Source organism: Sinocyclocheilus anshuiensis, unplaced genomic scaffold, assembly GCF_001515605.1.
Source record: "Sinocyclocheilus anshuiensis isolate Anshui unplaced genomic scaffold, SAMN03320099.WGS_v1.1 scaffold1182, whole genome shotgun sequence".
Taxonomy (NCBI): domain Eukaryota; kingdom Metazoa; phylum Chordata; class Actinopteri; order Cypriniformes; family Cyprinidae; genus Sinocyclocheilus; species Sinocyclocheilus anshuiensis.
Genome location: NW_015558653.1, coordinates 149873 through 160258, shown reverse-complemented (window position 1 = coordinate 160258; position 10386 = coordinate 149873). Strand labels below are relative to the sequence as shown.

General features: G+C 34.5%; 2 protein-coding genes across 5 annotated transcripts in view; both read right to left on the bottom strand.

Annotated features, from left to right (window-relative positions):
* Positions 1 to 1478, bottom strand: part of tm2d3 (TM2 domain containing 3) — a 10840-nt gene extending 9362 nt beyond the window's left edge. For all 3 annotated transcript variants that reach the window (XM_016477121.1, XM_016477123.1, XM_016477122.1), the window contains exons 1-2: positions 1346 to 1478; positions 180 to 275 (exon numbers count right to left, since the gene is read on the bottom strand). In XM_016477121.1, coding sequence (XP_016332607.1) covers positions 180 to 275; positions 1346 to 1454 — 205 coding nt within the window. In that variant the 5' untranslated portion in view covers positions 1455 to 1478. The remainder of the gene's footprint in view (positions 1 to 179; positions 276 to 1345) is intronic.
* Positions 1479 to 2119: 641 nt separating this feature from the next.
* tars3 (threonyl-tRNA synthetase 3) overlaps positions 2120 to 10386 on the bottom strand; it is a 20915-nt gene continuing 12648 nt past the window's right edge. For both annotated transcript variants that reach the window (XM_016477132.1, XM_016477133.1), the window contains exons 11-19: positions 10173 to 10339; positions 8091 to 8253; positions 7210 to 7347; positions 7045 to 7122; positions 5793 to 5893; positions 5614 to 5718; positions 4155 to 4227; positions 2481 to 2595; positions 2120 to 2406 (exon numbers count right to left, since the gene is read on the bottom strand). In XM_016477132.1, coding sequence (XP_016332618.1) covers positions 2258 to 2406; positions 2481 to 2595; positions 4155 to 4227; positions 5614 to 5718; positions 5793 to 5893; positions 7045 to 7122; positions 7210 to 7347; positions 8091 to 8253; positions 10173 to 10339 — 1089 coding nt within the window. In that variant the 3' untranslated portion in view covers positions 2120 to 2257. The remainder of the gene's footprint in view (positions 2407 to 2480; positions 2596 to 4154; positions 4228 to 5613; positions 5719 to 5792; positions 5894 to 7044; positions 7123 to 7209; positions 7348 to 8090; positions 8254 to 10172; positions 10340 to 10386) is intronic.

The following is a 10386-nucleotide window of genomic DNA, read 5'->3' as shown; positions in this document are numbered from 1 at the left end:
CACACACACACACACACACACACACACACACACACACACACAAACACACACACACACACACAAACACACACAAACAAACACAAACAAACACACACACACACACACAGAGCAGGTGTTTATGCTGGACACTCCACATGAATCTGCTGAAGCTCTAGAGACTGTGCTGGAGTCTCACTCACCGGAGGACGAGGTCAGAGCCACTGGACTGGTCATCACCGGGCTCTGCTGGGCCGTGTACGGCGGCTCCTGACCCACGTGAGGAGAGCTCAGATACGCTGAGAGGGAGAGAGAGAGAGAGAGACACACACACACCGCTGACTGGAGAAGTTACATGTGATCAGCTACACACATAAAAGAAGGAAAACCTGTTTCTCCTCATTCAATATGTAATTCAGTATAACTCAACATAATTAAAGCAAAAATGTGCTTCAATATATTTTCATGTAATTCAATAAAATAATAATTAATATTATTTTTATTATTATTATCATCAAACACTCATTTACACAATAATAGTAGTATTGCAATAGCACTATATTTATTGATTTGTTTAATTTGTTAATTTAAATAGTAATGAAACAAAACATTATTTTGAATAATAATAATGAACATTATTATTAATACTATTTTTATTTTACAGTACAATAGTACTATTATTGCAATATTCATATATTTTTATTGAGTTGCTTAATTTTTATAATTTAAGTAATGAAACAAAAATATTATTTTGAATAATAATAATCATTATTATTATTATTAAATAATCATTTATTTTACAGTGCAATAGTATTATTGCAGTAGCAACATTTTCATTGATTTGCTTCATCTGTATTATTTAAATAACAATGAAACAAAATATTATTTTGAATAATTAACTATTTTTATTTTACAATAGAATAGTATTATTACACCAGAAATATATTACTTTGAATTTTTTATAATTTAAATATTATAATTTGAATAATAAAAATGAAAAGATGTATTATTATTATTATTATTATTGTGTAGCCATATTTAATTATTTATTGCTCTTAGCTGATAACAAATCCGTGAAGATATCCATGCATGAAATACAGCTATTTTAAACACAGTCTGCCCATAAAATACTGCAGTTATACCATGGTACTCCAGTAATACTATGGTACTTTACTTTATAAACACCATGGTATGTTCCGGTAAGTGTGATTACAATACGCATATACCCTAATATTTACATGGTTCGCGCGTAACTCAAATGAGACCGTGATTTGAGTAGTTTACGGTAACAAAAACACGGTAACCGAGTCCAAACCCGGAGAGCAAAGCCGTTCCCGTGCAGTGTTTGTGTTCGAGTCCGGGCTCTTACCGATCGCACACGTGGAGTAAATGTCCAGCAGCAGCAGAAGCAGCATCACATACGAGCTCATGATGTTCCGTCCGCGCTCAAAAACCCGTTTCGGTCCGTTCACCGTCATCCCAAACACCGCCGCCGATGGACTTCCAGCTTCCGCTCACATAAAAGTCCCAACGGCGACTAAATCACGTTACTTCAAAATAAAAGTCTAACCAAGCACACTTTTGCTTTAAGTTACTGGATAATATCTATCCACCTAGCTCCAAAAATTATGTGAATTTTGTAAAACTGAGAAAAAAACTTTGCTTCATTCATTCTAGCATTGTTTAGAATTCAAAGTTCCCCTTTTGTAAAAAAAAAAAAAAAGAAAAGAAAATGTGGTTTAAACTTTTCGCTGAATCATATATTTTTCTGCCATTAACCATGCTGTTGAATTTCTTTGTTTTCATTAATTTTGTAACAAAATATGAATCAGAAATGTTTCTTGAGCAGCAAAGCAGCATATTAGAATGATTTCTGAAGATCATGTGACACTGAAGACTGGAGTAATGATGCTGAAAATACAGCTGCGCATCACAGAAATAAATTACAGTTTAACAGATATTCACACAGAAAACAGCTGTTTGAAATTGCAATAATATTTCAAATTTTTACAGTATTTTGGCTCAAATAAATGCAGGCTTGCTGAGCAGAAGAGACTTCTTAAAAAAATCGTACTGTTTAAAAACTTTTGACTGGTAGTGTATTTGATAAAGCTTCCAAATGGACAAATGATAAACATGATGGTGATTCTTCGAGTCTTTATTGCAAACCTTCAGAACTCCGACACCAAACCATCATTTAACAGCCAACTAACACAACACAACCCTCCATTCACAGAACATCCTCTTTTCCCTTCATCCGTCCCGTCTCCAGCCGTTCCTCTCAGAAGTCCTCCTCGGCGCAGCGGCAGCGGGACAGTCTGAGGAGCATCAGTCTCTGCATCACCTCCTCCACGCTCTGCTCTCCGTGCACCTTGTTGTCTCTGGTTCTCACGTTCACACTGTTAGCGGCGCGCTCCTTCTCGCCCACCACTGCTCAACAAACACATATCAGAGCGTGCATTCGAGAGCGGAGCGTCAAACTCACTCAGACGCTCGCTGCTTACCCAGGATGAAGTTATACTGGGCCAGCTGCGCGCTGCGGATCTTCTTGTTCAGAAGACAACCAGAGTCCAAATCAGCATCGGCCATAAAACCAGCTTCAACAAACCGCTCACAGACCTGGAACGGGAGGAAGAGCAAGCAAGGTATTCTCATGAAACATGAGCTTGAGCTCAATAATGACACTACTGTCTTTTCAGAGCTGCTTGACCCGCAGAATCCACATTTGTCTCATATTTGTGACCCTGGACCACAAAACCAGTCTTAAGTGTCAACCTGAAAGCTGAATAAATGCGCTTTCCAGTGATGTATGGTTTGTTAGGGTTTGTTAGGATAGGACAATATTTGGCTGAGATACAACTATTTGAAAATCTGGAATCTGAGGGTGCAAAAAAATCTAAATATTGAGAAAATCATCTTTAAAGTTGTTCATATGACGTTCTTAGCAATGCATATTACTAATCACAAATTAAGTTTTGATATATTTACGGTAGGAAATTTACTAAATATCTTCATGGAACATGATCTTTACTTAATATCCTAATGATTTTTGGCATAAAATAGAAATGGATAATTTTGCCCCATACAATGTATTGTTGGCTATTGCTACAAATATACCCCAGAGACTTAAGACTGCTTTTGTGCTCCAGGGACACATCTGATGAAGTTTGCAATGCAAGAATAGCAGAATAGCTTTAAAAATCCTCTAAAACATTTTTGTTCCTAGTTAGACACACACTGATCTCAGTACTGATTTGAGCAGGTTGCATTGCTTCTCTAAATCATAAATAATCTACTAGATAAATCTGTGTATTTGCTCTAATAATTATTACATCTCAGTTATCTCAGTAATAATAAGTACAACCAGAACTTAACCTAATATTTATTCAATTTTCAGTAAGCCTTAGAGATTAATCATTGAAACAAAAGCTAAAATGACAAAAATAAAAATACATGATAATTAAATAGTTTTTTAAACATAAAAACGAATAAACACTATCAAACAATTTGAGGAAGGATACTAAAACTAAAACTGAAATTCAGTTTATGAAAATAATACAAAAACTAATTTCAAAAAGCAATACTATGATAACACTGCTTTGCATCGAGTCTGTTATTTTAAACAATCTGTGCTTTAGAAATAAAGGCGACTCATCTAAAATCCTGCTCATTTTGCTCACCAGAAATTAAATGCACATTATTTTCAGCGATTATGGACACAGTCGCTTTCTATTCGTATGGACATGCACTGATGAATTGTTCACAATAACAGCAGGAACCTCCTTTTCAGCTTTAAAAACAACAGGCAGCAGGTTTTGAAACACGAAACCATAGTTAATCAATTGTCCCGGTATTATTATGCACTATTCATCAGTGCATGGTACACTCTCAGAAAAAAAGGTACAAAAGTTGTCACCTTTTCAAAAGGCACACCTTTGTACCTAAAGAGTCCATATTGGTACCTAAAAGGTACAAAAGTGTACCTTTTGAAAAAGTACCGCCCCAGTGACAGCTTTTGTACCTTTTTTTCTGAGAGTGTATTATAAAGATGTACATGCACATTATGGAATCATGTTTTTTTCATCCTCTGAAACAACTTGTCTTTAACATGTTTCACAACCAGTCAAATCTCCACAGTCTCTGTTGTTCAGTGACTGATCTCAGAGCAGATGTTGTACCTGTTTGGCGTACTCTTCTAGAGACGGGTTCACAGGCACCAGCATCACCTGACGTGGAGACAACCACAGCGGCCTGACCAAACACACACACACACACACACACACACACACACACAAGTGTCAACTACATCTCATTACATATGCAAAGAGGTTGGCCAATCGCAGCAGACTTAAGATATTAACATATAAAAGTTTTAAAGACACAGCAGCAAAATTAGCCTTTAATGTAACAGTGATTAAAGGTTAAGTGAGACCATTATAAATGGCTGTAAAAACTAAATTGTGTTGAGAAATTGTGTTATTTATTAATTTTTATTTTTTCAATTTTATTTTAAAGTTTTAGTAATTTTGTTATGACACACACACACACACACACAGCTTAATGACACCAAGTGTCAACTACATCTCATTACATATGCAAAGAGGTTGGCCAATCGCAGCAGACTTAAGATATTAACATATAAAAGTTTTAAAGACACAGCAGCAAAATTAGCCTTTAATGTAACAGTGATTAAAGGTTAAGTGAGACCATTATAAATGGCTGTAAAAACTAAATTGTGTTGAGAAATTGTGTTATTTATTAATTTTTATTTTTTCAATTTTATTTTAAAGTTTTAGTAATTTTGTTATGTGCTTTCTTTCATGTTAGTTTTTGCCTTTTAAAATAAGTCAATTTAGTGTCATTTTTATCTCAGTTTTAGTTTTAGTCATTTTAGTGCTTCAACTTATTTTGCTGCTTCTGGTGCCTTCAAAATAAAAGTCCTATTAAATTTCATATAATGCCCCTATTATACATCCCCAAATAACATGGATGTTGAATGTGCTTTAAAGAATAAGACAATTATTATTTTTTTGTCTTTCTTTTCCAGAATATGTTATTTAATATGTTAAATAATATATATTTATAAAGCGGAGAGTTCTGGTGCTTGGTTCTGATTGGCTGAGACGCGTTCGAAGCTGTTGTAAATGACTCTACAAAGTAACATACACCTTTGTTTACGTTTATGGAATAACCGTTTTATAAAAGCAATAAGCCCCGTGAAGCCGTGGTTTACAGTGAATTTATAACAGCTAAGCTAACAACGCCCCTTAGCTGTTATAAATTCACTGTAAACCACGGCTTCACGGGGCTTATTGCTTTATTTCAATTAATCTTTACTATCAACCGACTGTTTTAAATCAGATGTAACACTTGATTATTTTCTCAACACAAAATATATGACAGCACCCGACCTGACCCACTCAAATATCACAGCTACTACAATAAAACTAGTATTAATCACCACTGTCATCAAAATGATTTCATTCATTACAAAGATTCTGAACGCCTCTTAATTAATTTGAAGGAGATCTGTAAAAACTACTATAGTATTTTGTTATTTTCTTAACTTTATTTCAATTACCGAAATCGATTTCTTAGTTTTCGTTCAGAATAACGGAAATGGTTTGTGCTCCTCACCATTTCCCGGCGTAGTTCTCGGTGAGGATGGCGATCATTCTCTCCACGGAGCCCAGGATGGCGCGGTGAATGATCACGGGTCGGTCCTTGTCATCGCCGTCTCTCCTGCAGCGGTTCAGACGATTAAACTCTGATTCACAGCCGTGTGAGCGTTCACAGCCAATCTGAGCTCTACTCACCCCACATACGTCAGGTTGAAGCGGACGGGAAGCTGGAAATCCAGCTGAATCGTGGCACACTGGTGATAACGGCCGATGGCGTCTTTAATCTTAATGTCAATCTACAACACAAGAGATGAGTATTATTCCTGCAGAACAGTTTGAGATGATTCATGGTTTGGGTTTTAAAAAAAACCCAGAATAACATGAAATCAGTGATATTTTAGTATTATCTATCTATCTATCTATCTATCGATCTATCTTTGTGACCCTGGAGCACAAAACCAGTCATAAGGGTCAATTTTTCGAAATTGAGCTGTATGCATGAGCTGAAAGCTGAATAAATAAGCTTTCCATTGATGTATGGTTTGTTAGGATAGGACAATATCTGGCCGAGATACAACTAATCTGAAGGGTGCAAAAAAATCTAAATATTGAGAAAATCATCTTTAAAGTTGTCCAAATGAAGTTCTTAGCAATGCATATTACTAATCAAAAATTAAGTTTTGATATATTTACGGTAGGACATTTACAAAATATCTTCATGGAACATGATCTTTACTTAATATCCTAATGATTTTTGGCATAAAAGAAAAATCAATAATTGTGACCCATACAATGTATTGTTGGCTATTGCTACAAATATACCCCAGCGACTTAACACTGCTTTTGTGCTCCAGGGTCACATTTATATAAAATTAGCTTTTATTTGTATATTTATTCATTTTAATTTTAGAAATTTTATTATATGCTTTTGTCATTTTTTTAAATATATATCTATTTAGCTTTAATTTAGTTTTTTAATCTAATATTTATATTATATTTTATTTCAGCTTTGAATATGTTCTCAAAAACCAAAAAAGCCAAATGTGTGAAACTACGGTGATTCTGCAAAATACTGATAAATAATATCCAATACAATTCTTTCCAACATATTTTAATATTTTTCAATACATAATCAATATAGAATTTTCCTATATATATATATATATGTGTGTGTGTGTGTGTGTGTATAACTACAGTTTGTCAGAACCCTATTTAGCTTTATTTCAGTTTAAGTAATGTTAGTACAAGTAGTTTTTTTTTAGTTTTTCATCTGATATAATATAAATATTATTTAATATTAAAAATAAATTTAATATTAATATTAAATATATATTATAATCATATAATATAATATTATAATTATATTAGATTTTATTTCAGCTTTATTTCAATTAACGAAAATTATTTTTGATTTATGAAGAGAACATAAGTCTGAAGGATTTCTGACCTTCGGTCCATAAAAAGCCCCGTCTCCTGGATTGAGCTTCCACGGCTCTCCGAACTCATTCAGGCTGTTCTCTAGTTGCTATGAAATAATAAAAACTCAGTTAATACTGCACAAAAACAAATAGCTCAAATGTTAAAGACAGCAGGAAAAATGCTATTCTGGAACCTTCTCGGCTTGATTCCACACAGCAATATCGCCCAGAAACTTCTCCGGACGTGTGGAGAGATGCAGCTGGAAGGAGAAGCCGAAGACATCGTAGACGCAGCGCAAGAAATCCAGACAGCCCTTCATCTCCGACTCGATCTGAAACACAACGAGCAAACAATTAGGTTCTGTCTCTATAAAGATCTAAATCAGCTGTTGAGGTCTTCATTAAAGTCATTACAGTAATTGTGGGATTCGCGGTGGAGTAGATCAAGCTTTTTTTTTTATTAATTTCATTTAGTTGAAAATTCATGTACTAAAACTAAAACTGAAATAAAATTCATAAAAACTAAATTGACATTTAAAAAAAAAAAAAAACTAATAAAAATGACAAAAGCTCACAATAAATTTTATTTAAAAATTAGTAAACTTTTACTAAAATTTAAATGCAAAAAGTGAATTAAAGCAATAAGCCCCAAGAAGCCGTGGTTTACAGTGAATTTAAAAACAGCTAAGTTTAGAAAACCCCCTTAGCTGTTATAAATTCACTGTAAACCACGGCTTCACGGGGCTTATTGCTTTTATAAAACGGTTATTCCATATACGTAGTAAGGTTTCACAAAATAAAACAGAGCAAATAAAGTGTAATGATATTAATAAAAACAGTATTCTTCCACCAAACAATGTAGTTCCTCAGAATCAGTTGTGGTTGCAACAAAGTGGTTGCCAAGCAACACACAAATGTAAACAAAGGTGTATGTTACTTTGTAGAGTCATTTACAGCAGCTTTGAACGCGGCTCAGCCAATCAGAACCAAGGACCGGAACTATCCGTTCTATAAATAAAAATTAACCTAATTCAAAATATTATAGTATCTCAAAGATACTAAAGGAGCGCTGCACCTGATCCATAGTGCAGAAAATATGAGCGTCGTCTTGCTGGAAGCGCCGGACTCTCGTGAGACCCGTCAGCGTCCCTGAGAGCTCGTTACGATGCAACACGCCGAAATCAGCCAATCTGAGAGGAAGCTCACGCCAGGAGCGCGGCCGATGACCGAACATCAGACTGACAGACAGAGAAAGAGGAGGAGAGATGAAGGACATAAACAAGCAGATAGATAACAATAGATTAAAAACAAGAATATTGCATGAGCAGAGAGAGAATATTAGTCAGTCAGTAAACACCCAAACTACAGTGATACTACAAAACACTGCTAAATAATATACTAAATAATATCCAATGCAACTTATTTTAATACAATATATAATATTGTATTTTCAATATATAATTTTCAACATTTTTTTAATACAACAAAATATGTATCTTTATCTACAGTTTGTCAGTAATCTTGTATTTTAATCATTTTTTCAAAAAGTACATTTTCAATGATTTTCAGCTTCAGTCGGACATTATAACTTGTGATTCAGTGAGTCATTTGAGCCCTGATTCAGACTGAGTTTGATCCAGACTGCTTCAACAATCAGTTCAACCAAGAATTGTACCAATTAAGTGATATGTTTGATAATCAGACAGCATATTATGCTATATTGCACTGTAAAGAAAAAATGGTGCCGAACATTTATTGTCAATATATGATTTCATAGCATCCATTTTTGTCTTTAAGGCATGACACTACAGGAAACCCAGTGTTTTTTCATGCACTGGTCAATTTTGAAATGTTAGTCTATTTTGCTTCCATAACATGTCTTCAATTAGACTAGTGGGGAAAAAAAACATCCAAAATACACTTTGAGTGTTTGTTTTATTGCAGTTTATCTATTCGCGAATTCATATCTTTAAAAGTTTTTTCTCCACTTCAGCAGCACTTGCATACACCAAAACTTAGAGATTTATTCCTCTCTATATTCTGAAGGTTTTTACTCAGGGGTTTGTTCATAAAGCATTCACACTGATTTATACAACATTTTATCCCTAAAAACATGGCGAAAACGCATATCTTTAAAGGCTGTGAGTTTGTTTGTCCACTTCAGCAGCACTCACATACACCAAAACTTAGAGATTTATTTCTCTCTATATTCTGAAGGTTTTTACTGAGGGGTTTGTTCATACATAATTCACTTGGTCTTATTATTGCACTTTATCTATTCGCGTATGTAGATTTTTAATTGCAATTCTTACCTTTAAAAGTTTTTTTCTCCACTACAGTAACACTTACATTCACTAAACTTTACAGTTTTATTCCTCTCTATATTCTGAAGGATTTTACTGAGGGGTTTCTTCATATATCATTCACACTGATTTATACAACATTTTATCCCTAAAAACATGGCGAAAATGCATATATTTAAAGGCTGTGAGTTTGTTTCTCCACTTCAGCAGTACTTACAAACACCAAAACTTAGAGATTTATTCCTCTCTATATTCTGAAGGTTTTTACAGAGGGGTTTGTTAAAATATAATTCACTTGGTTTTCTTATTGCACTTTATCTATATGCGTCAGTAGATTTTTAATTGCAATTTATATCTTTACAAGCTTGTTTCTCCACTTCAGCAACACTTACACACATCAGAATTTAGTGTTATATTCCCCTCTATTTTCTGAAGGTTTTTACTGAGGGGTTTGTTTATATGTTCATCACACGGATTTATACAATATTTTATTCCTAAAAACATGGTGAAAATGCATTTTTATCTGTCTGTTGACAGCATTTTCTGATTTCTGGAGTGATAAAAGTGAAATCCAAAATCCACTCTTGAAAAACCTTTAACTCTAATATGGCAACAAAATCAAACAGGAGTTTTCAACCTGGCTTTATCCAATATCTAGATGCGAATTAATGCATATTTAACTAGATAATGCATCATATTTAAACATAAGATTTCAGAAAACTCTGTCTTAATGTACTGTTATTAATCAACTGGGGAAATATGGTGAGCTCTATTAGTTAACATTTTCACCCTGTTCACCTGTAGTGTCCTGCCTTTAGAGATTAAATCTAGTCCAGCACAGAGTTGTGGTTTACCAGTGTCCGGGGCAGTTCATGGGCTTCAGAGCAAAGACGTCCTGCTCAACGGGGAAGGAGAACATGTTTTCACTGTAATGCTGCCAGTGACCCGAGGTCTCCCACAGTTTGCCGTTATAGATGTTTGGAGACGCCACCTCCTGAAAGCCGCGTCTGCTGTATTCCTCCTGCACACACACACACACACACACACAAACGCATCATGAACGGCTCT